The sequence below is a fragment of the Zalophus californianus genome, chromosome 4 (genome assembly GCF_009762305.2).
Source record: "Zalophus californianus isolate mZalCal1 chromosome 4, mZalCal1.pri.v2, whole genome shotgun sequence".
NCBI lineage: Eukaryota > Metazoa > Chordata > Mammalia > Carnivora > Otariidae > Zalophus > Zalophus californianus.
This window is the reverse complement of record NC_045598.1, coordinates 34,026,868-34,044,784: the sequence shown is the minus strand read 5'-3', so window position 1 is coordinate 34,044,784 and position 17,917 is coordinate 34,026,868. Positions and strand designations below refer to the sequence as shown.

The 17,917-nt window shown below is 58.3% G+C and overlaps 2 protein-coding genes across 8 annotated transcripts in view; one reads left to right on the top strand and one right to left on the bottom strand.

The window, feature by feature from the left end:
- The first annotated feature begins 2,151 nt into the window (after nt 1-2,151).
- HYI (hydroxypyruvate isomerase (putative)) lies at nt 2,152-4,888 on the top strand. Of its 4 annotated transcripts, XM_027603905.2 has the most exons (9): nt 2,156-2,420; nt 2,500-2,611; nt 3,003-3,125; nt 3,620-3,734; nt 3,938-4,016; nt 4,110-4,159; nt 4,273-4,342; nt 4,471-4,605; nt 4,731-4,888. In XM_027603905.2, the coding sequence occupies exons 1-9, from the start codon at nt 2,222-2,224 to the stop codon at nt 4,802-4,804; spliced, it is 957 nt and encodes a 318-aa protein (XP_027459706.1). In that variant the 5' UTR covers nt 2,156-2,221; the 3' UTR covers nt 4,805-4,888. The 4 variants fall into 4 exon arrangements, with proteins under 4 accessions (XP_027459696.1, XP_027459706.1, XP_027459676.1 ...); XM_027603895.2 differs by lacking the exon at nt 3,003-3,125 and having other exon boundaries at nt 2,152-2,420; nt 3,938-3,990; nt 4,551-4,605; nt 4,700-4,888; XM_027603875.2 differs by lacking the exon at nt 3,003-3,125 and having other exon boundaries at nt 2,160-2,420; nt 4,700-4,888.
- Nucleotides 4,889-5,008: 120 nt separating this feature from the next.
- SZT2 (SZT2 subunit of KICSTOR complex) overlaps nt 5,009-17,917 on the bottom strand; it is a 50,403-nt gene continuing 37,494 nt past the window's right edge. The window contains exons 52-72 of one of the 4 annotated variants that reach the window (XM_027603781.2): nt 17,530-17,663; nt 16,952-17,118; nt 16,424-16,521; nt 16,200-16,332; nt 15,950-16,080; nt 15,748-15,848; nt 15,498-15,674; nt 15,027-15,294; nt 14,851-14,930; nt 14,638-14,763; nt 14,314-14,513; nt 12,206-12,296; nt 11,977-12,057; nt 11,819-11,893; nt 9,131-9,344; nt 8,589-8,772; nt 8,314-8,436; nt 7,796-8,201; nt 7,550-7,666; nt 5,884-5,952; nt 5,009-5,739 (exon numbers count right to left, since the gene is read on the bottom strand). In XM_027603781.2, the coding sequence (XP_027459582.1) occupies nt 5,596-5,739; nt 5,884-5,952; nt 7,550-7,666; nt 7,796-8,201; nt 8,314-8,436; nt 8,589-8,772; nt 9,131-9,344; nt 11,819-11,893; nt 11,977-12,057; nt 12,206-12,296; nt 14,314-14,513; nt 14,638-14,763; nt 14,851-14,930; nt 15,027-15,294; nt 15,498-15,674; nt 15,748-15,848; nt 15,950-16,080; nt 16,200-16,332; nt 16,424-16,521; nt 16,952-17,118; nt 17,530-17,663 (3,119 nt within the window). In that variant the 3' untranslated portion in view covers nt 5,009-5,595. Of the gene's footprint in view, nt 5,740-5,883; nt 5,953-7,549; nt 7,667-7,795; nt 8,202-8,313; nt 8,437-8,588; nt 8,773-9,130; nt 9,345-9,980; nt 10,110-11,818; nt 11,894-11,976; nt 12,058-12,205; nt 12,297-14,313; nt 14,514-14,637; nt 14,764-14,850; nt 14,931-15,026; nt 15,295-15,497; nt 15,675-15,747; nt 15,849-15,949; nt 16,081-16,199; nt 16,333-16,423; nt 16,522-16,951; nt 17,119-17,529; nt 17,664-17,917 lie in introns of those variants that run through there. The other 3 variants (XM_027603792.2, XM_027603803.2, XM_027603813.2) reach the window with 3 other exon arrangements.

The window sequence follows — 17,917 nt, the reverse complement described above, 5'->3', positions numbered from 1 at the left end:
ATTAAACTTAGTGAGGTCACATCCTGATTGGACTATACCCAAGAAACACGTTTCAGGACAAGTCAAAGTTCCAAGTATAACACAAGCTGCAAAGGGGCAAGAAATCAGGTGATCAGGACTGGCTGGTGGCGGTCTGTTCTTAGAAGCAGAGCTGAAGAAATGGAACTTGCTGGCTGCTTGGATGAACTCTGATGCCCGCCTGGACCCCAGGTGTCTAAGTGGGCCTGCCTTGGGATAGAGGCCAGCAGCGACAGAACAGGCAGTGCTCCTGCGGGTGCTCCTAATGTTGCCCTTAGAGCTTCCTTCTGTCAAAGCTAGCGCAGAAAACAGACCAAGAGGACTTCCGCTCACGTACCGGTGGAGTATAAACTTGCAATAATTTTGAAAAGCAATTTAGCAGAGCATCAAGACCTTAAACATGTTCCTATTGGCTGACTATGTAATTCCAACCTTAGGAATCTTCCCAATCACTCGTGTTATTGAGGATGAAATAAACTCATTCGCATTCTCTCAAGAAACATTAAGAGGCTACAGACACAGAAACCCAGGAAAGTCTAAACATCCCAGCCTGGGAAGTGCACAGACCCGATGTAGTTGTGGGTTTTGCCAGCCCGAGAAACTCTACGCAGAGGTTTCTCAACGTGCTACCTCTACCCCTAGTATTCTCGTGCTTGGTTACCCCCCTGTCTGCGCTAGCATTCCTTTACCGACTCCTCCTTACTTTGTTTCTACAGCCACATTTTTTGGCAAGACTGCCTCTTAGTTGACTTTCTCAGTACTTTGAACTTTGAGAAAGAGAATCCGATTGGCCAGATCATCTTTCCAAACTAGGCAAGTAATGGGTCTTCGGCCGGCAAAGGCATTGGCTGCCCTTGGATCAGATGTCCTCCTGTGGCCCAATCAGCTCGGGATAAGAGGGAACAGCCCACCCATAACCGCTCAGGGCAGAGACCAGTGGTGAGGCCAGTTTCCCTTATAAAGGACTTTGGGCTGGCAAATACTGTAATGGACATCTCAAAGGAACCTAAGAAAAAAGTTCAGAGATGGAGCCAAGAGGTGCATTACACACACACGAATGTTGAAAAACCCTAATGACCATCAGCAGAGCAGTAGGATAAATTCTGGGCTGCGGGTATGGCACAATGAACAGCGAATGCAACGACTTTGAGGGATATTGAACACGGGGAAATGGTAACAAAATATTAAATGAAAAAGCAGACCATAAAACTGCATGTACAGTATGATCAGAATTCTCTAAGAAAAAAACCCTTTTGTTTATTTTTTAATCTGTAAGGGAAAGTTAACGGTTAGTGGTGTAATGACTGGTGATTTAAATGTTCTTGATTTCGTCGTGTAGCTTTCAAACGTTGCATAATGAACAGATACTATTTTTATAATGAGGGTAAATACTAAGTATTTGTTAAAGTTCACGTTCCTCACTTTTAACTGGGTTCTCAGGACGGGCCAGCTCTCTCTTGCCTTATCTCCGGGCTCTCAGCCCAGGGGACCCCAGCCTCCCCCCCCCCCCCCCCGCCTCGCTCGTCTACCCTCCGGCGGTTGGAGCGGGGGGCTCTCCTGCCCACACCAGGGCCAAGCTCCTCTCGCTCGGTTCTGTCACCTCTCCCACGTTTCCCCTTCTCCAGTCTCGAAAAATGTCACTTTTCTGAACCATCCGCGGTCTTTACCCCACACTACTTTTCTAACCAAAAAAGGCTGGCACAGAGGGCTCTTGGCTCGGCTCACGGAGCCAGCGCGCCCCCAGTCGGGTCGGGCTCCCCAGACGCTCTCCCCCAGCGGGCCAAGTCCGGGCCCCGCAGCGCCCTCCCCCGGGATCGGCGATTCTCCGCCCGGCCCAGCCCCGCAGCGCCCTCCCCCGGAATTGGAGATCCCCCGCCCGACCCGGCCCCGCAGCGCCCTCCCCCCGATCGGCGATCCCCCTCCCGACCCAGCCTCGCAGCGCCCTCCCACGGGATCTGCGATCCCCCTCCCGACCCGGCCCCGCAGCGCCCTCCCCCCGGATCCTCGATTCCCCGCCCCGCCCAGCCCCGCAGCGCACTCCCCCCCGATCCGCGCTCCCCCTCTCGACCGGGCTCCGCAGCGCCCTCCCCCCGGATCTGCGCTCCCCCGCCGGGCGGGGTCAGGTCCGTTCCGCGGCGCCCCGCCTGCTTCCGCCTTCCGGCCGGTCCCAAACTCTGCCCTGCGCGCGTGTCCCCGGCCGGCCATGGCTCCACTCCGTTTCTCGGCCAACGTGTCGTGGCTGTTCCCCGAGCTCCCCGGGCTCCCCGCGCGGCTCCGGGCGGCCGGCAGCTCGGGCTTCGAGGCCGCGGAGGTGGCCTGGCCGTACGCGGAGCAGCCCGAGGCACTGGCGCGCGCGGCGCGGGAAGCGGGGCTGCGGCTGGTGCTGATCAACACGCCCCCTGGTGCGCCGCGGGGCCGAGGCGGGGGGTTACCGGGAGGCCCGAGGACGCGAGCCGGGGCTGAGGCCCGTTCTCTCCGCAGGAGACCGAGAGAAAGGGGAAATGGGGCTGGGGGCCGTTCCCGGGAGGCAAGCGGCCTTCCGAGAGGGGCTGGAGCAGGCAGTGCTGTACGCCAAGGCTCTGGGCTGTCCCAGGTATCCTACCCTCTCCTCCACCTCCTCCCCATCCTGCCCTGTCCCCTCCAAGACCCTGCCCCACGTCTGGGGTCTGGGAGAACGGAACGCCAGGTTGGAGAGGTTCGGGAGTCAGCGCACGGGCCCTTCTCCACTCTGCCAGCCCCCGGCCCTTTGTAAATTGTCTTTTGTGTTTTATTTGTCCTGTGTCATTCTCAGTTGGCTACTCTTTCAGGCTGGGATCCCGTGCCAGGAGCTGCCTGGCTAGGGAGATAGCAAAGTAAACCTACGGAGTGATCCATTGGAGGAAGGGTCAGTTTATGGCACCTGTTTGGGATCAGAGGAAGCTTCTTACAGGTAGTGATGTTGAGCTGGGTCTAAAAGGAATGAACAGGCATTTGCTTGATGTAAGGAGCACTGGAGGCGAGGATGCAGTGGCCAGAGACAAGAGAAGGCTTGGGGTGCTCAGCAGAGTTCCTGAGGCTGGAGATGTGGCCCTTTGGAGCTGGGTGTGGCCAAGAAGGATCAGGAGATGGCAGCAGGAGGTGGAAGAGGCACAGTGGGGCTGATCAAATAAATGTCAGGCCCCGCTGAGGGTAAGCGGGCTGAGATGGAACCGGCAACAGGGGTCATTACTGGTGAGTGCTGGGGGCTGAAAGCAGATGGGAAGACTTTAAGCAACAGATGCAAGGCTTGGAGACAGGCAGCTCGGAATACTTAAGGGAAAGGGTCAAAATACTTGTTAGGGAGAGAGGCTGTCGTGCATGCTTGTAGCCCCAGGAGAGGGCCCGCTGGAAAGGAGAGGTAGAGAAGACAGGGAGGGCTAAATGAGAGGTCTCTGCGGCGGGAGGATGGGGTGACCCTCAGAAGGTATCTCAGGCTGACATAGGAGGGCAGGTGACAGCCCAGCCAGAGGGGGGTGGGGGGCTGGGAGGGCAGCTGGAGGCGGCACACACCGGGAGCCAGAAGAACGAGGGCCCTGCAGTCCGGATGGCCTCCCCAGCCTCCTCCAGTGCCACGTTCCCCCAGGGTTCACCTGATGGCTGGCCGGGTACCCCAGGGGGCTGACCGAGCAGCAGTCAGGAGCGAAATGGAGACGGTTTTTCTGGAGAACCTGAGGCACGCAGCTGGGGTTTTGGCCCAGGTGAGACCCAAGGACATACAGACACGCATACTTACGTGAATGCCTACGTGTGTGGAGGGGGCGCACAGCGGGGCGAGCAAATGAGGCATGAGGCTGGGCCCTAGCCCAGCTCAAAGGGAACGGTGAGGGCCTTCACCAGTGACTGGCCGGGAGGGGAACGGAACTGGAGCAGAGCGCTGTTCACGGGTCCATGGTGGTGCTAGGAGAGCCTCGTGGGACTGCTGGAGCCCATCAATACCCGCATCACTGACCCCCGGTACTTCCTGGACACCCCCCAGCAGGGTAGGACCGCAGCCCTGTACCCTCCCCCCCAGCCTCCTCTGATCCTTGTGCTCTCCTTGGGTCTCACGGCCCCCTCCCCGGTTTCTCTCCCAGCGGCAGCCCTCTTACAGAAGGTTGGAAGACCCAACCTCCAGTTACAGATGGTAGGTGGAAGAAAGGGAGTGCTTCTCAGAAGGCCCATGTTCCCCACATCTGGGGAGGATGGGGTGGGGGACCAGGGGGCCTGCAGGATCTCTGACTAGTGTTCTCTACTCAGGACCTATTCCACTGGCAGATCATGGATGGGAACCTGACAGGAAACATACGGGAGTTCCTGCCCCTCGTTGGTGAGAGGAGTCTGTCTTTGCTCCTCGTCTGCTGTGCTCCCACCCCTTCAACCCCCACGCCCCCTCGCATTTGTTCCTCAGGCCTCAGCTGGAGCCTGGGCCCCACACCTGCCCCCGTCTGTGTCTAGGGCACGTGCAGGTGGCACAGGTCCCGGGCCGGGGGGAGCCTGACAGCCCCGGGGAGCTGAACTTCCCCTATCTGTTCCAGCTGCTGGAGGATGAAGGCTACAGGGGCTTTGTGGGCTGCGAGTACCGGCCTCAAGGTGAGGGGGGTGGTGCTGGGGCCCCAGGCCAGGCCCTGGCGAAGGGAGCTCTGGAGGGACAGGTATTGGACATGGCTGCTTTTCTCCTCACCAGCTGAGACGCGGCCACCTCCCTCTCTCCTCAGGAGACACAGTAGAGGGCTTGAATTGGCTTCGCTCGTACTGGGATAGGCAGGGCCGCCCACAGGCTGGCCAGTGAGGTCCTGCCCTGCCCCCGCCTGCCTCTGTGGGACAGGGCGCCGAGCAGCCTGCATCGCCTGAATTAAAGACCACCTGCTCAACATTTTCCCGTGTGTGTGTGTGTGTGTGTGATTGGGCAGGTGGGGGACAGTGTCTAACCGCTCGCTCTCCCAGGGCGAGAAGGGACGTACGGCTCACACTCAAGTGCTCCACTCTCCTGTGCACACGGGGGTTTTTGAGTCCACCTCTTCATTTATACACCACAAACCGCAGGTCAGAGAGCTGAGGGACTGGCCTGTGGTCACAGAGGCTTCAGAGGCAGGGCTAACATTGGAACCATGGTGTCATATCTCAATGGCAACGTCCAGCAATGATGTTCAAGTGGGAAATTAATACCAGAGGGCTCAACGTGGGGGTGGAGTGGCTGACGGCAATCCGAGACTTGGAGGCAGCGTTCAGGCAGAGGAGCTCCCTGGGTGAGCGCTTGCCACCTGGTGTGAATTCCTGGGACTACACCAGCTGAGTAGGAAGGTGTAGTCCCTTTCTGGAAGGGCCCAGGGGCCTGAAAGGAGATGCGCACCTCAGGGAGTTGATCTGCCCCTCTGGAGCGCTGGGCTGGTCAGCAGTGGCAAGTGCTCAGGAGGGCAGCTCTCACTGTGAGGCTGGGGCTGCAGACCCCTGAGATCTAGTCACAAAGCTTTTGGTGTCCTTCAGTGTCCAGGCCCAGAAGGGCTGGTCAGTCCTGCTTCAAGTGGGCAATCTTCCAGGCCCCCATGGTTCGAGGAACGGTGACATTCACTGGTCTGGGCCTCAGAGGAGGCGGGTCCAGAGGGTGAAGCAAGCTGTGTTGATGACGGACTCGAGGTGGTGGTAGGTGGAGACCAGCTGGGCGGGGGGGCTCTCGCTGTCCTGCGGCTGTACCGGGAAGGGCTCTCGGAAAACCACTGTCAAAGACTGTGGGGAACATGGCAGGGGTGCAGTGGTGAGAGGTGGGGGGGGGGAGGGGAGGCATGGGGAACAGGGCTCCCCAACCTCAGCAAGCTCCAGGGGGGGAGCCTCCCACTAGGCTGACACAAAGCCCCTCACCCCTGTTCTCACCGTCTTTCCCAAGTGGGAATCCAGAAACACCAGCACGAAACAGTCCGTAAACTTCTGATTCAGCACAACCTGCAGTGAAAGACAAAGTGACATGGGGAGTGAGGTCTGTGTCACCTGAGGCGGCATTCACCTTCCTTGAGGGCATTCTGGAAGTAGGACCGGTGTGAGGAAGGCCTGTTTCCATCACCACACCTGAGCCCACCTGCGTTCCGGTTGCCCAGGACCTTGTCTCTGAACTGAACCGCAGCCCTCATCCTCGCTGGCTCCCCGGCAGCCCAACCAGCCTCCTCAAAATGAGGGGGAGGCGCCTGACTGGAAGGTTTCAGCGCTTGTCTAGCTAGAGGTCCTGCACAGAGCTGGCACACGGAAGCCCGTCAGTGATGGAGAGTTCTCTACCCTTGGCGCAAGCCCTCCTTGCCCCCTGTCCTGAGTCTTGTATCTCTTTGACCTCCCCTGGGACTGTCCCCCTATGTCTGACTGTCCCTTTGCTCAGCTCTGTGATCTCTTCCAGATGATTCCTTCTACTCCTAGGCTTCAGTGACCACCCGTTCACACAGATGCTGCCAAGGTCTCTCTCTCTCCTGGGCTCCGGTCCCTCAACCTTCTAGAGTGTGGTCCTGGGAGGGCCTCATGGACCTCCGACCCAATTCCTCACCCTTCCCCCAAAGCCACTCCTGTTTCAGTGCTCCCACCACCCACAGGAGCACCCCCGTCTGCTCAACCCCCCTGCACAACTGCAGCCTTACCACCTCAGCATGCCGGGACGCCCCTTCACACCCTGAAGCTGGCCTTCCCCACAAGCAGTGCTGCGGGACCCCTCCCTACGGGCCAATGCCTACTTTTTTGGAAGTCTTCTGAATGCCTCCTCCCCACAACCACCACTCTCGCCAGGCCCACCTCTTCAGTCTCTCAGCCCCCATGCTCTCCGGCCACCACCTGAGCCTTTCTTCCCTCTACCTGGCCCAGGTAGTTCTTAGCCTCTCACGTGCATGTGGGGATTGAGCTAGAAGGCACGTGCTGAGTCAGCGGGTCGGAGCTGGGGCCCGAGACTCTGCATTTTGGCACACTGGCACACTCCCAGGTGCTGCTGCTGGGGTGAAAACCACACTTTGGCTAACAAGGCTTTAAAGCCACAGAGGTCCTTCTTGGGATTCCAGCCCCTAAGACCAACCACTGATGAGGTTCCAGAGCTTGGCCCTCTGGATCTCTAGCCAAAGGTCTGTGTTTTTTTTGTGAGCTTATTTTTACTTATTTTTTTAAAGATTTTATTTGACAGAGAGACCCAGTGAGAGGGGGAACACAAGCAGGGGGAGTGGGAGAGGGAGAAGCAGGCTTCCCGCCACGCAGGGAGCCAGCCCTATGCGGGGCTCGATCCCAGGACCCTGGGATCATGACCTGAGCTGAAGGCAGACGCTTAACGACTGCGCCACCCAGGCGCCCCTTTTTGTGAGCTTTTAAGGTCAGAGCTCTAGGTTTTTCTCACAATTCCTATGTCGAGGCTTGGTGCTCAGTGCTTGAAGGGGTTCACATGGACCCCATTCCATCTAGGCCTCCCGCCAAAGCAGACCTCATTTAGTTGGGCTGGAGCTCCTTCAGGGACCTGTTACCTCTCTGATGAGGCCTTTGGCTACATCTCCCCTTTCAGAGGAGGCTCAAAGAGACTTACCAGGTATTGAGTTCCCAAGTCTGGGCTCTGGAAATGGCGACAGCTCTGAGGAAAGCGGCTTAGGAGAACCTTGATCAAGCTCTGGTACCAGGAGACTGTCATAGACAGGAAGCAGTCCTAGGGGAAGGTCCATGGGGCTGGATCTGCTGTCTCAGAGCCACCTGAGATCTCTGCACCGTCTCCCCTGGCTGCTGCTAGAATCCCTAGTATCCAAATCAGCCCCTTCTAGAACCCACAGCCGCTTACCAGCTGGGGGTCAATGTCCCCAATGGATTTGGCATGGACTGCTTCCAGGAGTTCCTCCAGCTCCGCCAGGGCCAGGCGCCCCCCCAGCCGTAGCCGGTCAGGCCCCGGAGGCTCCAGCAAGAAGAGGCGCTTCCAGAGGGTGTCCCGACGGCAGTGTCCTCCAGCCAGCCGGACCAGCTGAGCCAGCCGTGCCCGTGCCACCCCCACCTCTGCAGCCAGTGGGGGGAACAGGGGAGCTGGTCCAGGGGCCAGACCAAATCCCGAGGCCTCCCCCGGACTACCAGCTGAGCTCCCAGGAGCTTCTGGCTCAGGGGGTAGTTTGGGTGGCTTCCGGAACCGGCGCATGTCCGCGGTGAGTCTGGGGAAGAGCTCTCGCTGGCTGGTGAGCACCACGAAGAACTGCAGCCTGGGGTGGGGAAGGGGTAGGAATGTGGTGATCAGAGCAAGAGACACAGAGAGCAAGGGTACAGGGGAGGCTGAGCAACGAGCACACTCAAGGCGGGGGGGGATCCGCTGACCGCAGAACATGCCGCTCGGCTTCTCCTTGCTCTTCGAAGGGTGCAGCACAGTGACACACCAGCAGAGACACATCGAAATCGTCCTGGTGACGAAGCCCCTCAGAGTCCAGGTAGGAGCCGGAGCTGTACAGTAGGGGTGGGGAAGATGCCAGTCCTGAGGTTCTAATGAAGCCAGGGGCTCGAGAAAACACCAGTCTCCCTACTGCCCGGATGGCCCTGACCTCAGCTCCGCCAGAGCACATGCTGGTGCCCCCCTCCGCCCCCGGCCACTTCACCTGTGCCACGCCGATACCAGGGCATATTCGTTATGTTCTGGGCCTCCTGGCCGAGCCATCCGCAATGGCTTCATGTGGTAGGAGCCGGCATGGTCAGCTACGTAGTTATACAGCTGGTGGGCAGCGATGAGTGGTGTGGAGAGCTCCAGTGTCCCTGAGGGGCAAGTCCCAGGAGATGCTGAGCCTGTGACAGACATACTGAATAGGTGGGAGAGGGGGACGGATGTTCCTAAGGCTCTGACTGACAGGTGGACTGGCTCTGTTTTTCTGGGGAACTCCTAAGGTCCTGTAGAACATCGAGATGGGCCCAAAGTGGCTCAGAACAGACAGACCGAGGTCAAGATCTAAACTCTGATAGGAAACAGGGTGAAGAACTTAAGACACAAACCAGAGACACGGGAACATGGGCCAAGTGACATTAAGGAGATTAACCATACGGGACAGGAGGTGAGGAGGTCTGGTCCCAGGAAGTGGTCCCATCGGCCCTGGTTTGATGCCCTGTGGTCTATCTCTGGTTCACTGGCCTGCCCTTGAGCACCGACCTTGGTAAATGTGATTGCGGCCGAAGTGGGGCCCGTCGGGGTGGTGGGCCAGGAAGTGCCGCAGGAAGGTGGTCAGGTGGTAGCCGTGCCGCAGCACCAGGTGGGCGCCCAGAACGTGCTGGTGCACGAGGCGCAGGTGGAAGTCGTAGCTGAACGAGTGCACATGCATCAGGTCCCGCACCTTGTCGCATTCCTCCGTGAACAGCATGGACAGCTGGAGGGCGGAAGGCGGGGGGCGGGGGGGTGGGGACCGGGTCAGGGCCCGGCAGGCCACCTGGCACGTTCCCATTTCTCTCCCTCTTCCACGGGAAGAGGAAGTTCAAGATTCCCCCTGTTGCTCTGGGCCCAGGGGAACCCCCTTCTGCCGGAATGACTTCTGTGGGAAGCTGTCCTCAGTGTATCCCCTTTTTCATACAGAAGTGTCATTCTGTTTACATGAAACTATGATTGTTTTGATAGAGGGGCCTTTTTACTCTACCCCAGATTCTGCTAATGTCTGGCACGGATCCACTGATGCAAAACATACCGGTTAGTGCCTGCCAGGTACTGTTCGAGGCGCTGGGGATACACTGGGAGAAGAGCAAACCCTGCCCTCAAGGAGTCTACGTTCTAGCGGTAGGCAGACAGGACGGCCAACGTCAGGCCACAGAAACAAGAATGTAGGACATCGGAAGATGGTGTTATGGAAAATCTAGTGAAGTGCCAGTTTTATGCTGGCGGCCAGGGGAGGCCAGGCATGGAATGTGTATTAGGAAGTCTTTCCTGGCTCCTCCCATTTCTCCAGCTTGACCTTCCCATCAAACTACCTGCTCTTCCCAGTACATCACATGTTCTCTTCATACTTTTGTACCTGCTCGTTCTCTCTGCCTGGAATGCTGCTCTCCCTGCTCCCCAAATCTGGCTAGCTCCTACTCGTTCGTAAAGCGTCCTCTGGGACATCCTGCCAGGGCTAGGCCAGGGTGGGCCTCCTCTAATTGATCTGTGAATGAATGAATGAACCATGGATGGAGGAAGAAAGGCAGACAGAAACACGGAGCTGGTGCTTTCCTGGTGGAAGTCATTGTCACCGAGAGTGTGTTAGCGGCTGGATCCGTGGCGCTGGGCTGGCAGGATCTACAGGCCCAAGCCCTTGGAAGCACTGGAAGCAGGAGTTATTAGGAAAGGAAAGAACTGGCTGTTGAAGAAGTGACAGCCTCGGGGTCAGAGCAGCTGTCTGGCCTTGACTGAGTCACAATGTCTCGGTTTCAGCTCCCTCATCCACACGGAGATAAAGCAGAGGTCTTTGCAAAGCTAGAGAGTGTGTGGTAAACTGAAGGGCCCATGGATTATGATGATCATGAGCACTAGAGTGGAAAGGCCTCAGGATGCTCGTGGAGGAGGGGAAGGGGAAGAGAGGAAAGCCGGGGGGACATAATTCAGGCTCAGGGACACTGCTGACTTCATGTCAGGGATGGCACATGACGGTGCATGTTAGCCGAGGGCTCTCGGCCACAGACCTAGACTTCAGCCCCAGTCCTGCCGCTGACTGGCATGTTGCAGGGGACATATACTTAAGTAGGTCCCCTACGGGTACAGCAGGAGGAAAATTCTCTTCTACGCTGAGTATGCATACTCTGCACTTAGTAACAACGGCAACAGTTCAGCAATTTAGAAATCTATGTAGAGTCAGCGATTACACAAGCAGGGGCAGGGAGAGCCAAGCTTGATGGAGATCAGGGGCAGGAAACCACAAGGACTTCAAGAAGCTCGAGAGTGTCACGGGGCTGGGTCTTCCCACCAGCACGACAGCAAAGTGTGAAAGCGTACCTGTCTGTCAGAGGTGCTCCCTCCGGAGCACTCTGGCCCAGGTAGGTTTCTGCACACAAAGTCACCACGCTTTTCTGGGTCACCTTATCCCGTGATGGTTGGACTAGGTGTCCACACTCAAGTCAAAGGCAACCATCCCCGGGCTGGGATGTGAGCTATCCAGATAAGAGGAGTCAGGCAGACTAGGCCCAGTCAGATCCTGATCTCAGGAACAAAATGAGAGGCACAAGGAAGGCACAGGCCCTCACATGACGTGCCTGGTGACCGAAGTCTAGAGGGCTTTAGGTCCCTGACCTCACTCGATCCTGACTCATTCTGTGCACTCCTGGGAGCTGGGCCCTCATGGATACAGAGGCCCTGCCCCAAAGGAGACAGAGAGGGACATAAATAACAACCAAGTGCCAGGGGTACGCTGTGTGGCTGGGAACTCTGGTCCTCATTCTAAGGTTTAGTGGCGATCCTGACAAAGCCTGGCTGTCTCCAGCTCTAGATCAGGCCAGGACTGCCCATGCCATCGATGTACCCATGTGTCAGATTACCTACTATGTTCTAAGGTCCTCACTGGCCATCTATGGTTAATGGATCGACCATGGTGCTGGGCTCCCGTCAGTCCCACGATGAACACAGGACCAGAGCAGGCCACTGTACTGGACTGCCTTCTGCCTCCAGCGCTACGGTGGAATATAGCTCTGGCCCACTGACAGAGTGAGGCTGATGGGTAGATGACCCAGTCATGGCGCCGGAAAGGCCACTGGCCTGGCCAGCCCAAGCAATAGATCACCACCGGCCCAGACTACCTGTGTATTCCTCTTACTGGGCACAGTGCACTGGGGATGCACTATGTCCGAGACCCCCTATTTCCCCTCTGTCCCCACCACATACCTGAGAGTTGACAGCTTGCCCCATGGGGATCCGGGAACATTCTAGGGCAAACTGTTTGACACAGAAGTAACAGCCCTGGAGAGAGGATGAAGATGAGGTCAGGAGGGCAAGAGACAGGTGGATCTGGCTCTCCCCACTCACTGTTCTTCCCTGCTCACCTGAAAAGCCAGCTCCATGAGGATGATGCCCCCGGGCAGTGCCCGCTGCAGGTGGTAGGTGGTGACCGGAGAGCCAGTGCTCTGAAGAAAGGAGAGAGACTAGGGTTCATGGGCAAGCACTGGGGATTCACGAGTCTTGAACCAGCAGGGGAGTCCTTTGGGTCAGTGATTCCTGGGTCTGGGGCATCACTGACTGCACTGTCAGGGAAGGTACGCGATGATGTGATACCTTAGGGCTCCCATCGGTCTTGGTTTTAGGGCAGGAGAAGGAGCCGCGACCCTCTGTTCCAAGGATGGCCATGGCCCGCAGCCGGCTGGTGCTGCAGAAGAGAGGAGGCAAGAGGATGAGGCAGGCCAGCAGGGGAAGCAGTCTGGCCAGTAGACCCACAGTCACTTTCATGGTCAAGTGTTCTGTAGGACTGGAAACAGGGCGGGAGAGGGAAAGGACCTGCTTGGGGTACCACATTGGGTAAGTGGTTGGGACCGGAGTCCAGGTCTAGACCGCGGGGCAGCAGGGCTCCACGGCAGCTGCTGGTCTAAGGGGAAGCTGGAGGAGCGCTCTGTGGGGGGGAGGAGAGCAGGCCCCTTTCCACCAGTGAGCGGAGAGGGGTCAGGTTAGGGCACGAGAGGCTGCTGAGACTACGGGGAGACACCGTGAGGGGATGGAGATAGCCCCGCAGTGGGGGGAGTGGGGGTGGGGGAGAAGGAGAGGCTGATGCACGTTTAAGATTTCAGGAGGAAAATTCAAGGACATGCTTGATGCCCTGCTTAGGTACTTTCTTCTGAGAGAAAAAAGTTCTCTTTTGACTGACGAATGGCAGTTTCAGGGTCCCAGAGACCTACTCTACTCAGCGGTAAGGGGAGAAGATAAGCAGGGAAGGTACTGTGAACAAGGAAAAGAGCAAGGGCCAGGAGGACGCACTCATTACCTCAGGAGCTATAAACCGCCAGGACTCTTGCTGGCAGTCTGGGGGTGGGGGGGGGGGCTGTGTCAAAGCCTCTGGTGAAAAGAAATGTCTCATTTAATCCTCAATGAAACTGCAACAAGACTTAAGCAGTGATTTGTGATGGTTAAAGACTGGTGAGAGAGGAAGGGCTGACTATAAATTTGGCTCCAGAAATGTATTTTTCATCCCAGTGTCTTTTTTTAAAAAATTATTTTATTTGTTTAAAGTAGGCTCTATCCCCAGCGTGGAGCCCAACGTGGGGCTTGGATTCATGACCCTGAGATCAAGACCAACTGAGTTGAGACCAAGAGTCGGATACCCAACTGACTGAGCCACCCAGGTGCCCCCAGGGTCTTTTGTTTTAAAAAAGGAACCCAGACTTTTGGGAAGAGCTTCAAACTGAATGGAAAGTATGGAAACTAAAGTCTCTCAGAGACGCTCCTTTAGGGGGACCGGTCAGGGCAGCAAGCAGAGCTCCTCCTCAGGCCCTGGTGCCCAGAAATGAGAGGGGCGGGGTCCCAGAGGAACAGGCCTGTCCTCTCTTCCTAATGCCTGGAAGAGGGAGGGAGGCCTGAGAGCTGGAGAGCTGGTTTCAGAAACGCTGAACAGTTGGGATTGGCTTTCTGGGCCAGGTGGTGTCCTGAGTAAGGAAGTACAACTCGTACACAAAAGTAACTGTGTGCAACACGAAGAGGTACGTTCCCACAGCCCCTGGGAAGGGTCTGGGAGCACAGAACCTGGAGGCTCAGATATTGAGAGGAACGTAAAGCAGGGGCCACAGAAACGGGAATTTGAGATTTGACACAGGACAGGAAGGGTGGTCATGGATGTGTCCCTGTGCTCAGGGGAGCTGAAAGGTGGAGACAGAGGAGCTGCCTACTTCCCAAGACTCAGACCTGTCACGACTGCCTTAGAACGGGCCGGGGGACAGTGACGCAGGTGGGCCTGGGCAGCGGTCCCTGGTGAGGGAGGCTAACTCGGTGAGGGCAGGGCTTCCATGGCCATGAACTATGTGAAATACCCGGAGAGGCCCCTGCGGTGATGGGGCCAGGAATCGTTAAGCCCCAGATCCAGAAGCCTAGGAGCTTCCCGTGCGCGGATGTACACCAGCCAGTCAGCATGCAAGACATATGTGGGCGTGAGCTTGTGAGGATGTGCATAGCTGTGCGCACACCTGTGTGGCCGTGGGGTTCACAGGACGTGCCCAAGGCCCGCGTGGAGGCGGCCCAGACCCTCGTGGATGCGTTCGGCCCGGTGGGGTGGGCATGCACAAGGCCCACGTGGTTCAGATGGGGCCCGGGGAAAGAGAGGCAGGGTGTGCGGGGCCTCGCCTGCAGCGGAGGAGGGGAGGAGGAGCAGGGGAGGAGGAGGGGAGGAGGAAGGGACTCACCTGCGGGCGGGTGAGGGGGGCCGCAGTGGCACGAGCACAAAGCCCATGCTCTGCAGATACTGCACATACTGCTGCAAGAAAGCCAAGCTCAACTCCTTCAGCCAAGGCTCCTCCCGGGCTCCTGGCGGAGGCGCGTCTGAGGATTCGCAGCCTGCGGGGGCCTCCCGGCTCCCAGCCCCTGACTCGGGGCGATGGCGCCGCTGTGGGAGTGGAGATTAAGGCAGGCTCTAGCCGTTGTCAACCACACCATGGGGGTGGAGGAGTGGAGGGCACGGCGGGTAAAGGGAGGTCCCGTGGGAGAAACCCAGGAGTCTGGAACCTCACCGGGCCCTCGGGGGGCCCAGAGGTCTCGGGGGGCCCATGCAGCCAGGCAGCTGGGTCGAAGAGCAGGGCCGTTGCACAGTAATGCACCAGGCGGGATGACTGCTTCAGGGTCTCCAGCTCTGCAGCCTGGGGAGATGAGGCGGTGAGCGCTAGATCGGTGGCCAGGGAAGGGTCACAGGATGCTCATGGAGGACACGGGCTCAGGCCACTCACACTGATGGGCATGCTGGCTGGGGCAGAACGCTGCTGCCAGGTCACAAACAGGTTCTCCATCTTCATCTGGCGCTCCAGTTCTGTGGGGTGCAGGCATTAATAACGACCCCCAAGAGCTGTCAACCCTCTCCCTCCCACACTGCACAGACTGCCCCTGCCTGGCCCAGGGCCCTCACCTCTGCGCTCTGCCATCTTGATCTCCAGGAACTGTTGTCCATGGTAGGTGACAGGATCAGGGGGTCTGGGCACAGGGCCGAGTGAAGAGCTGGGGCGGGCAGCTGTGATATCCCTCAGGGCCTCATCGAAGGGGAATGTGTCCAGGGGAAGGGGGCCCCCGCCCCGAGAGGATGCACTCAGCCGGCCCTGTTCGCGGCTCAGGGGGGGGCTTGCACTCCGGATGAGGGTCTCTGCTTCCATGGTTGGCAGGAGGAATGGGTTTGGCTCCTGAGAGAGATGGAACGTCACAATGGGTTCATGGCCTTTGCCTTCAGACCCTCTCTCCCACCCCACGGCCTCCTCTCTCAGATGCTCCCTCCCCACTACCTCTGCCCTCAATCTGTCCCCTCTCCCCTGCTTCCGGACTGGCACTTCCTTGAACTAATCCCTTAGGAACCAGAACTAGAGGAGGGAGCCCGAGCAACGGGCACCTTTTCATCCCGCACCGGGAAGTCCAACTGGCCGTAATGATGGAAGAGCCCGAGCTTCTGGCTGAGGAGGCAGAAGATGAGGTGGGCACGCGAGTTCTGCCACTGCACGAGGCGAACCAGCGCTCGGCCCAACGCCGCTCCCAAGTCTGGAGCCCAGTTGTAGGTCAGCAGCTGCAGCTGGAAGTCCGGGGTCAGGGTCAGTGACATCACTGAACCCCTTCTCCCACCCAGCCCCTGGCCCCCCATCTACCTTCTTGTCCACGACCTCCAGCAGCAAGAACCTCTGCCGGGGAGCACTTCGCCCGGAGCTCCCGTCGCCTCCCGGCTCAAAGCGCTGCACGGCTTTGGCAGCTATGGGGGGAGCGCTCAATTGGGGTCTGGAGGCAGATCCCCTTGAGCCCACCCTGGCCCCGCAGAACTCTGAACTCAACCCCTCTAGGCCATGCCCTCACCCTGCTGGGTTGGTCTCCTCCACTGCAAGAAGTTCCTTCCCAGAAGCAGCAGATGCCGCTCCACTGCCGGGCGTGGCGTTGGGCCCAGTTGTCCAAGGGAGCAAGGACTGAAGATCTCTGGCTCTGAACCCCTGGAGGGAGGATGGGAGGCACAGAAAGCAGACCATCCATGCACAGCCCCATTCAGTGGGGCTCCCACTGCCTAGCCCCCACCCGTCCGAGCTCAGCCCCCAGAATACCCCAAACTCACAAATGCTGCTCAAAGACACGGACACTGGTGTCTCCAGCCATGGAGGTGACCAGAGTGGTGAACTCAGAGAGGACAGATGGAAGGAGGAATCGGGACACCATGTGGGTGGAGCTCCTGGACACTGAGGCACAACCTGGAACCGGGGCAGAGAAGTCACGGTGAGGCTGCAGGATGGGGACCAGGCCATGGGGTTGAGTACAGGGACGAGGGGGCTGGGGTCTCACCAATCTGAACCATAAACTCCATCCAGCGCTGAGTCACATGAGCAAACACAGGCTGCAGGGTCCCCACCTCACCCTCTTCTAGCTGTATGGTCCTGCGTCTGAAGATACAGCGAGAGTAAGAGCCTCACCTCCACATGTGACACAAATCCAACACCCACCTGTGACTTCACACCCCCCCTGACGCAACACCACAAGACAGACAGACACACACACACACACACACACACACACCTTTGTCTCTGGGCTCCAGATACAGCGAGAGTAAGAGCCTCACCTCCACATGTGACACAAATCCAACACCCACCTGTGACTTCACACCCCCCCTGACGCAACACCACAAGACAGACAGACACACACACACACACACACACACACCTTTGTCTCTGGGCTCCAGATACAGCGAGAGTAAGAGCCTCACCTCCACATGTGACACAAATCCAACACCCACCTGTGACTTCACACCCCCCCCTGACGCAACACCACAAGACAGACAGACAGACAGACACACACACACACACACACACACACCTTTGTCTCTGGGCTCCAGAATCTGGGCCTGGTGCCCGCTCGGTTCCACCTGGAGTCCGAACACTTTCAGTTTTGTGACGCCTCCGGCCCCGGGTGTCTTCTGGCCGATCCAGGACAATGTCATCAGTTGTTTTGGGGGAACCCAAGTCCCCACATTCTGTTTTACTCTGGGGGCAAGGCACTGAATGAGGAAGTGCTGCTGGGAAGGGGGATGGCGTGGAGGATGGGGGCGTCGTGGACCAGTAATGAGAGCTGGGGGTGGGGGGGCTTGGCGGCCCAGGCGCAGGCCCTGGCCTTGGGCAGCACTCAGTCTTCCCGAGCCCCGGCACCCTCACTGGTAAAAGCCCTACTTCTCTTGCGGGCAGCTATGACGGCCCCATGAGAAAAAGGGCAGTGAAGGCGCTTGCTAAGCTGAGGCTCTCTGTCAGAGAGAACCTGCCCCGCTGTACACCCCGAAAGGACAGAACCGTTTATGTAACAAACCATCTGGGGAAAGGTCTACGGGGGGTGGAGGGGAGCCAAGAGACAAGCAAGAAGGCAGACGCTGACTCCACCAGCTCTTCCCATCCTCTGATTACCAGCATATCCCAGAAGCTACGGCGGCCAGCTTTGCTGGGGGGAGTCACAGGCTCCCCAGGGCCAGGGCCAGGGGGAAAGGTGCTAGCTCGGCCTGCAGGGCTCTTGGTTTCCAACGGCCCGCTCCGGAGACTTCCTGTGCACATGAGACATTACAGACTCCTGTCACTGACTGTCAGTGCCCATTTCAGATGGCCTAGCCCCAACACAGGTGCCCCTATGCCACCTGCTAGCCAGTGGCGGTGTATGCAACTGAAAGCTACGTGTTTTTGTGAAGGGAGCTCCTGAGGAGGTGTCCCTCTTGGAGCGGGGGGGACGACTGCGTGTGTGCACTTCTGCTGACACGTCACCTTGCGGACGCAGAGAAAATAAAGGACAACTGTGAACGCG